This window comes from Cornus florida, unplaced genomic scaffold (assembly GCF_030987335.1).
Source record: "Cornus florida cultivar Cherokee Brave unplaced genomic scaffold, ASM3098733v1 CherokeeBrave_3.0.0_Hap2_Chr01, whole genome shotgun sequence".
Lineage (NCBI taxonomy): Eukaryota > Viridiplantae > Streptophyta > Magnoliopsida > Cornales > Cornaceae > Cornus > Cornus florida.
The window spans coordinates 73,013,398-73,026,922 of record NW_026775571.1 but is presented as its reverse complement, the minus strand read 5'-3'; the positions used below and the strand labels follow the sequence as shown (position 1 = coordinate 73,026,922).

The window sequence follows — 13,525 nt, the reverse complement described above, 5'->3', positions numbered from 1 at the left end:
CAACCCCCCTCTCTCCCCAACTGCAAACTACAAAATCTACAAGAATCAGAAGTTCAAAACCCATATATTTCAGTTTTATCTATTCTGTCTGCAAGAATCAAAAGTTCAAAACCCATATCGGCATATCATTTTAGATTGTTCAAAAAAATCAAAACCCAGATCGGCATATCATTTCAGATTGTTCAAAAAATCAAAACCCAGATCTTTCAGTTTCCATCACCCGCTATTCCAGTTCGGGTTCGCAAGCTTCAGCCATTGTCTCTCTCTCTCTCTTTCCAGCGCAAGCTTCAGCCGCTGTCGCTCTCTCTTTCCATTGCAAGCTTCAAATCTCTCTCTCTCTCTTTCCATCGCAAGCTTCAGCCACTGTCTCTCAACTCTCAAGCTTGCCCCCCTCTCTGTGCAGCTGTATGGGCAGAGAGAGAGAGAAAGAAGAGTGAGAAATTTTTTTTTTTTTTTTTTTTCCGGGTTTCGGGTTGGGTTCAGGTTGAGCTCGAGTCCAATCCGAATATGTCTGGGTTTTGACAAAACCCAACCCGAATATGAACCCGATTTGTTAATATAAACCCCAATTTCAAAATTTCTGGGTTAGGCTTGGGTTGGGCTAGGTTAGCCCGCCCCCAAGTTGCAGCCCTAATCTTACGTTAGAACCTGTGTGTTGTTACATTACTTGTGTAATAATTTACATCACTAATATAATTATTTCACATGGCTTGTCAACTACATTGCATTGTTAGTTTATGGAATAACTAAACTTTTTTTTTTTTTTTTTTCTCTTAGCACAGGGTATAGGCTTGGATGTTCACTAGAAGCTTATAATTACTTGGGATTATAATTACTTGGGACCTCGCCTCTGCTGTTATACTCGATGACTTACCCGGTCCGGGGTGAGAAGGCGTCTTTCTGGATTATCGGGAATTAATCGAGACGGAGTTTTGGATATCCAAAATAAAAAAATAAAAACTAGGATTTTTTTCTTTTTTTTGCATTTATTGAGCTACATGAGGAGGATCTGGATTCCTTTCCTTTTATTATTCACGAGTGGCAAAGGAAAAATCAACAATATATTTCTTTTCTCTTACAAAAATTATAGCACACTCGAGACACAAAGTGTGCAAAATAAACAAAACGGGTAAAAGATGATGAGAAAATTGGAGAAGGAACATAAACAACAGAGAAATTCCATCGTTGGGCAGCAAAGCCGGTCACTTCTACATCGTCACCGACTCCTCCCACCATGACACTGTCAAACCTTCCCCGACACCCTCCGCCACACCGTCAACCACAGAAGCAAAAAGCAAGTCATATCTATATCTATATATATCTAAATCTATATATAAAAGTCTAAGCATTTTGAAACATCATTTATTTAAAAAAAAACAAAAACAAAAGCAAAAACCTTTACTATCATAAAAGTGTAAGGCATTTTCCTAATTTCTAAATATTTTTCATTTAAAAACAAAAACAAACACCTTTTCAATCCCATGCAACTACACTTTAATGGATAGCATAAGAAACCCTTTTAAACTCACAAATGTTCTTATTCGAAAAAATATTTAATTGTCACCAACTTATTAAATAGAGTCTCGGGAAACGGAACACCCAACTTATTAAATACTAAATACTGCCAATGTCTCGATGCGGAAACGGAACACCCACAAGCGTAACATTACCTATTCCTCAAATCATCCTTTTCCCAGGAAATTTGATGAACAGTAAGGAGGTTCGAACATAACTTACCATTGACCCATCAAACATTAACATGGGAGAGACAAGAAATGGCAAAAGAAAGGACAAGAAAAACAAGTTTGGTTTGGTTGACGAGTTCGTTCAAAACAGCCCTATTGTAACGTGCAAATATATTTTGTTAAAACAAGTTCGATTTATCATCAAAAGTAATTGACAAAAGAAGGAAAGGAAAATAAATTCAGCTCCCAAACGCACCCTTGAACACCCTATTTAAGCTCTTAAACACCCAAACAGCCCTTAAGGAAGTGCCGTCAGCGCAGCCTCAAATAACCATTTGAAGTCCCATGGGTACTGCCCAAATAGCCCCTAAAGTGATCCCTCATGAGCTGCCCCAAACAGCCCCTTTATTACCCTCATACATGCTCCAAATCAGCCCCCTTTAAATCCCCCTTTTTATTCTGTCCTAACAGCCCAATGAATGATAAATGAAAGGCACCAAAATTATATAGCAGCTTATGCTTGGTTCAATGAATTAAACTAAATCCAAGCAGTGTCCAATCGGGGGCACAATCCTCATGATCATTAAGAATGCCTAATATATATAACACACACCCCTCGTCACAAATTTAAGCATCACAACCTCATTAGCTTCACAGGCCATGAGAACAAAATATAAGTAGGATATGCAATATCTAGCATTTAAGTAAGATAAGCAATATCAAGTTATAACTACTCCATTTCATCAATAACCAACAAATAAAGTGGTATCAACAATTTCCACAAACTGTAATTCAAGCATCAAATTCAACATCTTATCAAGAAATGGTATCTGAAATCAAACAACCGGGATTTCTCAAACTTTCACACACGCCCGTATACAAGTTGTGGCTCCCGGACTACTAACCTGCTTGGCCAAGTGTGGGGATTTCCAACCCTGAGAACTCCGTTCCCACTCACTTTTGCCCGAGACAATCCCGAAAACCACAAGTAATTCCCACAAAGTAGCACAATACCGTAATTACCACATTTTATAGCAGTTCACAAGTGCACTTAATAATAAGTGCATTTAAACACCCCTCATATGCTCTTTTTTATGGTACTAATTGGCATGCATTCATTTCAATTCAAATTTAGGTCAACACCTACCATCATCATTCACTTCAACAACAATTCAAGAATACTTCTCGAACGTTTCGACAAACACAATGTGGGCAAAGGAAATAACATGGTATAAGGAAATCACATAAAGCAAGAACACATCATTGATAGCTCATAAAAGTCACTTAAGGCATGTGACCCACTCTATACATAATATAATAAATTATATAAGACAAGCAATCCATCAACTCCTACCACAATTATACAAAGCTCATACACAAGTGTAATTTATCCATTTCATAAAAGACATGGGTTTCATCATATATATGACACTTGGAATTCGCATTTATCAATTCTATATTGCCCACAACATGTTATAAAAACCATTTCAAGCATGATAACACAATTAGCTTTCCACCCGCATGATATCCAACATACATCCACGTTCCATGGCTGAGAGAGGAAGTGAAAAAGTAAAAAGACAAACAAAGCTCAGGGTTGGAAGAATGGTATAGTGAAAGTTCATTGGATATACACATTTAACTTCCAGTTACTTGGCACCAATTCCTCTGCTTCCACGTTCATTGACAACACCCTTTTGAAAAAGAGACACTATTTCATCGATGTATGACGGATATTTTTTATACACCTACGGAAGAAGAAATTATGCAACATATTAAAGAGAGCTAATCACACAATTATATTACGTGCAAAAGGAACAATAGATCCATAAGTCGGCATCCAAGTGGATACTTACTGGATCATTAGCCGTATTGAACAAATGGAAAAATGCCCACGAAAACGTAAGAGGACATCTGCTTTCCAGATGAGGACCAGCCCACATTGACACCCTCACAACTTTCCTCAGTTTCTCACAAGCTAAAGGCTCAAAACAAACTATCTCATCCATGCGATTCAGCAACTCAAACCTGAAGCCTCTTTTTCCTGCTAAATGAATCAAACACACAGGAGAGAGTATTAAAAATGACAAAGCAGCATGATAAAGTAATATCCAAGTCTTGCCACAATCAGGACCACTACTTTGCTGTTTCAATTTATTTACCTCTTCCACGGCGCCATCCCAAACACTACCTTGATCAGGATGCCTAACAAGTCGCGTAAGAATTGCCTTGTTTCCCAGACCTGAGGCAAAAATGACAATAGTGTTTCTGAAGTCTACTGTATCTCCTCCATTGATGCTAAAATTACCATTATCAAGGATCGAAAGTAAAGCACTGGAAATGGACATGTGGGCCTTTTCTACCTCAAAAAAGAAAAGGATGTTGTGTGGCCTTGTTCTGACAGCCCTTAGGAGTGACAAACCAAGTTGCTCATGGCCACTATACCAGAATACCACAAAAGTGATCAGTCATGTGGTAACAATAGAATTAAGCTGTAATTTAAACATTTCAAATAACCAAATGAGATAACAAGAAATCTTACTCTGGAAGTTCCAACGGCCCATTTAAGAACCGGCAAAGTGAGTCTGGTTCTCTGTATTCAGACAAGTCAATTTTAATAAGCAGTTTCATCCCATCATCAGCGACAAGATGCTCGGCTAGACAGTCTACTAGATCTGCTTCACCAGCCTCCGTGAGACCCAAGAATAGGAAAAACATAGCAGGTCGATGTGGCAGATCATGCTGTGCATCAATAGATTTCAATAGTGCCTCTACTACAACATCACTTGCCTGATTTTGTCGAACCACCCTTCTCAATCTCATCAGAAGTCCCTGCATTCCATTCTTAGAACTCTTGCAAAGCCTTTCTCTCAGCTTAGGCTCAACTTCCTCATTTAAGGAGTTCAAACGCACCTACAAGAAGACATTGAAAAAGAAGAATGAAAAGTAGAATACACATGAATCCAATGAATAATTCATGTGATTTTAATCAAAAGGAAAGACCAGGTCTTAATGAAAACAGTTATAAGTACCATTTTCTGCTCAAGGGCCATAAGGTTGACTTCAATTGTGTTTTCTATGAGAGCATCTAATGTCCTAACCAGCGCTCGAGTAACCTCTGCAACACAGTCCAAATCTATCCTATCCTCTGAATATAGTAAATTCATCAGTTCAAACAAATTTTTTCTTAACAAGTAGATCTTGTTGACTCGTTCTCTCTCTTTCAAATACATAGCTCTTAATCCCCTTAAAGATTCTTTAAACAGCTTCATAAACAGATTTTCCGCTTGATAGCCACGTTTCTCCGATCCATAAGACAACGCATGTTGTCCCACCAGCGAATCAATGTAAACCGTGGACATATCATCTATCTCATTGTTAGCAAGCATATCAAATAACAAAGGGACCAAATTCTTTTCTAGCCAATCCCGCATAGCACATCCACACATCTAAGAGAATAAGAGAAGCAATTAATACAAGTCCATAGACTTCAAACACCTTAAAAGAAAGCGCATATCAAGAATAATTAAGGTGTCTCTAGCCCTCATATTATTCACTTGTACTCAACAGTTTATAGTGCTGTTAATCAGCAGAACAGCTGAAATTAAAAGAAATAACACAAACAAGTATTTCCTTAAAACCTAAGTCGTTCATGTATTATCATTGATTATTTTTCCAGCCTACTTTGTCTGAATGGAGAAAGTTCAGAATTGAGAAAATATATATATATATATATATATATATATATATATATACACACAGGTATGGATTTAGATTAAAACAAATTTTACAAAGCAAATTTAGAAACTATACTTCAGCCTGTTCTCTGTTCTATTTTATCTAATTAAACAAGAAAATGGAAACTTACTCGATGCTGTTTTGACTTGCCCAAAATATGACGGAGTGCTGCGTCAGATGGGTATAAAATCAGCCTTTTCCCAGTCAGGGTCCTCATGGAGCTGGCTATTTCCCTCATCTGGAGACTGGTATCAGCCATATAGTGTTCAAAAGAAAAGTTCTTAAAAAGAATCACATCATCCAGTTCTCTGAACTGTCTGAAATGTTTTCTCGCCTGTGAATTACAGAGAACAAATATATCAGGCACTGTAATCGTTTGGTTAAAAACCTAATGCTTAAAAAAAAAAATTTGAACTAACACATAATTAAAGAACACTCAAAAAAACCAACACCCCTTGTGTGCTTATTCAAACCAGTAGATGTGTTATTTACAACAACTTACCTCCCTCAGATGATCAAGATAGAAGCATTGATGGTCTTGTTGCATTGGATCAGTAGATAACGGGAATTTGATTGTCTCTGCACATTTGCATTTCCACCCTTGGATTTTACCATCCATAACATTTGATGTCATGATAATCACTGTTGTGGTGAAGTCAGTGGTGCATCCTTCGCCATTTGATACACTGTCATTGGTAATGATCTCAATCAGAACCTAAGTAACAGAAGGATGAGCCCTATCAACATTCTCAAGTAACACTACGGCGCAAGGCGTCCTCTTAACAGCTTCTGTGAGCAGTCCTTCACGATAACAGGAACTGGAAAATCAAACCAAAAAAAAAAAAAATTAGCCCCTTATATAGAATAAGGAGAACAATCGAAAGAGACCATTCAGACAGATTATAACCTGGGACTGGAGGGAATACCAATAAGACGGCAGATTACGAGTCGGAGTATTCTGACAAGTCGTATGCTATCAACTTTTCACTGTCGTCAAAATATTGCTCGGCAAGAGATTTGGCAAACTCTGTCCATCCCGAAAAAAGGCCATTTAAAAATAGAAATGATACCATTGGGCGAGAATCAACTCTAAACCTTGACAATGCATTGCTAATAACAAATGGAACATGTTCTTGTCCAATCATCCCTTTAGCCAGTCTTGTTTTGAGACCCTGAAGTGGCAGCTCTGACAGCTCTGAAAATGAAAATTGGAGGAGCAAAGAAGCAGGAATCCCAATCAAAGGACTTGCTACCTGCATCAATGTCAGTCATTGAATAGTTGAAATATGTTATCAAAGCGCCAGACTTCATATTTAGAATAAGACAACAAACATCACAAGTTCAATAAAAAGTGAAGAATGCAAAATGATACATACCTCTGCAATTAGACTTTTTGCTTAAATTTTTTGTGAATCATTAGCATGAGCCTGTCTACAAGGGTACCCAGATATTGAGCCACCTGAAAGAGTTTGGTTGATTCCATCCCATTTGCAGTCCTTCACGATAACAAGAACTGGAAAATCAAACATAAAACAAAAAAAAATTAGCCCCTCATATAGAATAAGGAGAACAATCGAAAGAGACCATTCAGATAGATTATAACCTGGGACTGGAGGGAATACCAATAAGACGTGAGGCAGATTGTGAGTCGGAGTATTCTGACAAGTCGTATGCTATCAACTTTTCACTGTCGTCAAAATATTGCTCGGCAAGAGATTTGGCAAACTCTGTCCATCCCGAAAAAAGGCCATTTAAAAATAGAAATGATACCATTGGGCGAGAATCAACTCTAAACCTTGACAATGCATTGCTAATAACAAATGGAACATGTTCTTGTCCAATCATCCCTTTAGCCAGTCTTGTTTTGAGACCCTGAAGTGGCAGCTCTGACAGCTCTGAAAATGAAAATTGGAGGAGCCAAGAAGCAGGAATCCCAATCAAAGGACTTGCTACCTGCATCAATGTCCGTCATTGAATAGTTGAAATATGTTATCAAAGCGCCAGACTTCATATTTAGAATAAGACAACAAACATCACAAGTTCAATAAAAAGTGAAGAATGCAAAATGATACATACCTCTGCAATTAGACTTTCAGTAACAGTCAGGTTTTGCTTAAATTTTTCGTGAATCGTTAGCATGAGCCTGTCTACAAGGGTACCCAGATATTGAGCCACCTGAAAGAGTTTGGTTGATTCCATCCCATTTGCAGTACCTTCCACCTCCTGTAAACATGAAACCAACTTGTGGCGCGCTTCTTCCAACATTTCTATTGCTTTATCTCTTGGGCTCTGTTTGCACTTTCTCATAAACATATCCCACTTGTTTATATAATTTTCCAAATCATTTTTGACCTGAAGCCAAAAAATTAATAAAAACCAAACCAACATTGACTAAATATATATGTTATGTTTATATTAGTTCTATGTATGAAATCTTTGCATGGTTAGGAGAAGAAAAACAGTACTTACATAAGGAAACCATAACTTGCTAGCAGGATCCTTCTCTCTCTCGATCTCCTCCATTTCATCTCCTCCATTTCAATAAGCGATCTCCAATATATCCTTGTAGTCTACCTCATTGTACCTCAGAATTTTAATCATCCATGGCTCCATATCTACCGTTTATAAACCTAAAACAAATATTTATACATAAACAAGCAATTACCATAAAATTTCAAGGACTAACTTTACACAAGCAATTTTGCGTATTTCAAATATATATGTAATATATGAAAATCAAGAATCGTGAATCAATAGGAGCAATTTTGTATGTACATATATAGATTAAAACAAGGAAAAAAAATCACAAAAGTTCATGGTGATTTTACCCCAAACAAAGTTGGAGGAACGCTAACCAAAGACGATGAACCTTTTCAGTAGAGTATATTAAGGCGGTCAACAAGGGACACGATTCACCATTTCTTTGAGCCAGAGAGAATGAAATGGTGAGTGGGGGTTTTTGAGAGTAACAGCTGGTTGTGAAGGAGACGAAGGAGCAGAGTAGGGTTTTGGACCGTCAAATATTTGAAAATTCATTAACAAGTGATTTGTAATTTAACATTAATTTTGAATTGATGACAAAAAGAAAAGAAAAGAAAAACGAAAGGGAATTACTAAATAATAGTACAAAAAATATATAGAAATGATGAGGTATTTATTGAATCTAAAGAAAAAGTGAACAAATATATCAAAATTAAACGAGAAAAACCATGAAGACTATACTATGCTATCTTAATGGAAACCAATTCATTGTCCGTAAAAGTGTACAACAATTTTTAACGAGGGAAAAAAATAAAAAAATAAAAAAAAAATTCCATTGATTATTCTCTGACACTTGTTCCTAATCTACAAAAACTAACACTGCAATTGTGTGCAAAAATAGCTTAGGAGTAAACAATCACAGTCTCTGTCTCAAGACACACAAGTAAGCATAAAGCTTGAACATTTTTTAAAAGCATCCTTCAATATGAAAATCATGTGTTCATAGACATTTTTCAGAGTTAAATCTGACAGGAAAAGAGTCTTTTGGCTAAATTTAATGTAATTTGTCACCACTAACATATAAATATGAGTGGATGTAGAGAAGATAGAAGAAGAAGAGTAGAAAGAAATAAATGCCGGGAGTGAACATAAATATTTTAGAATGAATGAGAAAAAGCAATTAATAATTAAAGTCACAACCTTAATGTACAAAATAGAGCATCTAGTCAAACAAGTATGATAATATCTCAAAAAAAAACATACCTATATTTTTTGCCCAAACCCACCCATTCCCATCAACTCCCTTCTTTCAGAAAAGCAACCTATATTATTAGGACAAAAGAGAGAAAATTTTAAAAGTTATATATGTGTGTGTGTAATATAGAAACATAAACAAGAAGAAATCAGTAGGAGAGAGAGTAGGAGTTTGTTACCTGGTGACTGAGGAGGCATGTTTCTTTCTTGACCCTTTACCTTCAAGAGCGGATCCAGGATTTCTCAATGCTGTGGGCTAAATCAAAATATATCAACCAAAATCAACTGTTGTTTAATTCAATTTTAGCTAATTAACAATGTACAATTAACTGATTAAGGCATAGAAAAACCTATTTGAGTAATTAATAATAATAAAAATAAAATAAAATAAAATAAAATTACCAATTTATTTCTGAACAATTCACCACTCAGTACCCTATCTCTTCTTTTGACCAAGTTACTAATCCTATTTGAGAATCTACTAGTGGAAGCAGAGTGTGAGGTAGCTCATGGCAAGCCCCTTCCAACACTGTGGAATTCACTCAAAAGCATGCTTTTTGTAAGTATTTTAATTTTCAAGAAGTAACTTTAGAGCTTTACCCTATATTAACCACTTCAGCTTGTCAAAGTTCTTGTTATGATTTTTTTTTTTTTAAGTTCTGAAAAGATTTCCATCTTCAAAAGGCTTGGCATGTTGATAAAAATTGTTTCAGATTCAATCTCTGCAATTTCTAATCCAATTCAGATTTTTTCTTTTTTCTTTTTTCATGCCCATATTCAAATTTTCTTGTAGACATAATTGACAAAAGGAAAAAAAAAAAAAAAAAGACATAGCAGTTATAGAAATAAAAAATAAAAAAATTTTCTTTTGCTGAAATAAAATGTAGATTACGGTGATTACCTCAAAATGCAATGCAATGCAAATTTTGTTACTTTATATTGTATAATATATATATATATATATATATATATATATATATAAGATCATAAAAAATTTCACCAAATAGGATTTAGTTTGCAAAACAAGAATTACATAGCTCGATTAGTTGATTTAGAAAGAAAAAAAATTAAAACAAAACCCATACATACAAGTTAGCAGTTGCAGAGAGGGAGGCGGGCAAGCTTGAGAGTTGAGAGACAGCGGCTGAAGCTTGCGAACGGCGAACCCGAACTGGAACAACGGGCGATGGAAACTACAAGATATGGGTTTTGATTTTTTGAAAAATCTGAAATGATATGCCGATATGGGTTTTGATATAGGTAATAGGTTTTGAACTTTTGATTCTTGCAGACAGATAGATATACTGAAGTATATTGGTTTTGAACTTCTGATTCTTGTAGATTTTGTAGTTTGCAGTTGCAGAGAGAGAAAGGGAGTTCAGAGTTGAGAACGAAAATAGAGATGGAGGCGATTGGGGAGGCTGAAATGATTTGCCCTACAATTTATTTATTTTTCTGGTGTCCCATCATCCACGGGCCTATAAATTTGGAGGCCCCATAAATTTTTAGCCCTAGGCGACCGCCTAATTCGCATTGGGTCAAGGTTGGCACTGGGCTTATTTGACTTGGGCATTTATTTTAACATGGTAGCTAAGTTAACTTGAACTCGATTGGGTAAGCTAATACTATTAATAATAATAATAATAATAATTTTTTTTTTTTTTTTTTTCGGGGGGCCTAAAGCCAATCCTACATCCGCCCTTGCTTACATTCTTGTTCTTGTTCTTGCTAATGTTAAGACACAATGCTAACCCTAAAAATAAGAAAATACCTAAGTTGTGACTTCCCGTCAAAATTTGATACAGCTCAACATTCACTGTGACTAGTCAAAGTTTGGATGGGAACCATAAAAATCATGTATTCAAAAAGAAATATATGCATGACACTAGCTTTCTAAAATGGTCCAGGATTAGGAACGGAGCCAAAAAATTATGTGAGAGAGCCAATAATATAAATTTTTAATAATTTTAGTGAGGGCAATAGTGTAATTTTGTAGGTATATATAAAAAAATGTAAATTAACAAGGTATATTACTTAAAAACAAATTTCAATGTGGGCAATTGCCCCCACAGGCTTGTGAACAACTCCGTCCTTGTCCGGGACAATCTAAAAATTTCTCAAGAAGTTGAGCTATAAAGCTAATAACAAGTACCAATTACTCTCTTGTGAAGACCCTACTTTTCTTTCTGTTGTTATTCAACAAAGAGGATCTTAACACCCCGAGAAATTCTAATGGCATATCTAAAATTTGACAATCGAGATATTTACCCGTCAGCATTTTCAAGAGCCACATCAATATTTTCAATAGCCATGTTAACATTTTGGACTCTCTAAAATTTAGCTATCACATGTGCTCTAAGTGTTTAATATACATAATTTTTTATGAAAGTCAAATAAAATACAATATCCATTATGGAGATGAAAACAAAGACAGTTTTTTTTTTCTTTTAAGAAAATATATATATATATATATATATATATATATATATATATATATATATATATTTTAAACAAAAAATCATCTTTTTAAGAAAATATATATATATATATATATATATATATGAAGGCACTGTCAGCCAAACAAGGTCTTAATGGCTGTAATTGCAGTATTTGTGCAGAAAAAGTGTTAAAAAAAAAAAAAAAAAAAAAACAAAAACAAAAACAAAAAAAACTTTAAGGCATTGTTTATGTCATCCAAACACTGTGTTTACAACTCTTTACTTCGGTTTTGTTGAGGGAAAAAAAAACCAAAAAATTGCTTCTTCTTTTTTTATTGTCCTTTGAAATCCTTTTTTTTTTTCTTAAATATGTGTGTGTGTGTGTGTGTGTGTGTATTTGAAAATTGAAAAGATAATAAGAAATGTACATTTAAAGGCCTTCTGTCCAAAACAAGTCCAACAAAGGGAACATGGGCAAACCCAAACAATGAATAGCCAAGATGCACCCCTACAAAGGCCCACCGCAATAGGAAAAGGCTTAGGGCTGAGAAGCATTAGAATGTAAATTTCAAATGACAAAGTAAGGTCACATTGGTCTTTTCACCAAGTCATTAAAAAAATAATAAATAAAAAGGTTAAGTGCACTTAACATGATATACTTATTGGAGCATATTGACCCCCCTCATGTGCACAAAATACCCCCCAATTTTTTAAAATTGTGCAAATATCTCCCTCCTCACACATTAAAGTAATAGAATGACCAAATTATCCTTTTATACACAATTTTCATATTATTTTAAAAAGCTGCATTTATGAAATGACTAAAGAGGACATAAGTGAATGGGAAGCCTACTCAGTGGGTCATGCTGCGCCGGTGATGAACTGTTGCTGCTGTTGATGATGAATTGTTGCTGCTATTGGTGATGCTTTGGTTTTGTTGTTTGATCTGAGTTAATTACTTCGGTTGAAGTTGAGGTTTTATGCATGAAGAATGACTTAAAGCTTAAGAAACTGAACTGGTTTTCGCTGGACTGAAGGAACTCACCGGTTTCGTTGGATGCTGAAATGGAGGTACAAAACCTCAGGTTTTCATAAACTTGCAATCTACCTCTCCAATAATTTTATTTTTTATTATTAAATTTCAAAGAAGAAGACAATATTTAGGCTTATCATCTATTATATTTATGATGCAGAAACAAGTAGTACAAAACTAGCAGTTCCATTATGGTTTTCAATCTTAACAAAGTCTAGAAATACCTCTTTGTTATACTCTAATGATAGTCTTATTATCTATCCCCAAGAATTACTTTCAACATAATAGTAAAATAGATTTCATAATAAAGAACGAAAAAAAAATAATCAAATAATATATAAAAAAAAAAATTGAACTTAAAAGGAAATAAGACCTCACCTTATTAAAACTATTACAGCGAAGAGACATCAGATGCCAACAGTTTGGACTCATTCTTTGGTTGAATTAAACACTGCGCCTTTGTCTCGGTAACAGTACTAAAGGGTGTGAAGAATGAACTTATTAATAAATGTGAACCACAAAAATTATGTGTTAAAAAAGAAAAATATGTACGACACTAGCTTTCTAAAATGGCCAGGACAGTCTAAAACTTATCGAGAAATTGAGCTACAAAGATGATAACAAGTACTAACTACTCTCTTGTGAAGATCCATCCATCTCTCTCTCAAATTGATTTGTACGTAAACTACTTTTCTTTCTACTATTATTCAACGAAGAGGATCTTCTCTATTTGGTTGTTGTCGTCGTCCCTCAAGTCATTCAAATTGTAACATCCCTTGAGTAATTCTAATGACATCTCTAAAATTTGACAATCGAGATTTTTACCCGTCAACATTTTCAAGAGTCACATCAACATTTTCAAAAGCTATCTGAACGTTTTGGACTCTCTAAAATTT

The 13,525-nt window shown here is 35.1% G+C and overlaps 1 protein-coding gene across 11 annotated transcripts; it reads right to left on the bottom strand.

The window, feature by feature from the left end:
* Positions 1-3,058: 3,058 nt before the first annotated feature.
* On the bottom strand, positions 3,059-10,592 carry LOC132300553 (chaperone protein ClpB1-like). Of its 11 annotated transcripts, none has more exons than XM_059797755.1 (16): positions 10,248-10,592; positions 9,338-9,414; positions 9,168-9,226; positions 7,893-8,053; positions 7,500-7,775; positions 7,027-7,376; positions 6,800-6,936; positions 6,331-6,676; positions 5,926-6,241; positions 5,554-5,757; positions 4,718-5,134; positions 4,228-4,598; positions 4,049-4,124; positions 3,848-3,927; positions 3,542-3,732; positions 3,059-3,433 (listed from the first exon to the last, which is right to left on the bottom strand). In XM_059797755.1, the coding sequence occupies exons 9-15, from the start codon at positions 6,055-6,057 to the stop codon at positions 3,708-3,710; spliced, it is 1,305 nt and encodes a 434-aa protein (XP_059653738.1). In that variant the 5' UTR covers positions 6,058-6,241; positions 6,331-6,676; positions 6,800-6,936; positions 7,027-7,376; positions 7,500-7,775; positions 7,893-8,053; positions 9,168-9,226; positions 9,338-9,414; positions 10,248-10,592; the 3' UTR covers positions 3,059-3,433; positions 3,542-3,707. The 11 variants fall into 11 exon arrangements, with proteins under 11 accessions (XP_059653738.1, XP_059653745.1, XP_059653687.1 ...); XM_059797762.1 differs by having other exon boundaries at positions 3,542-3,729; XM_059797704.1 differs by having other exon boundaries at positions 3,848-4,124; positions 7,893-7,997; positions 8,043-8,053.
* Positions 10,593-13,525: the final 2,933 nt, after the last annotated feature.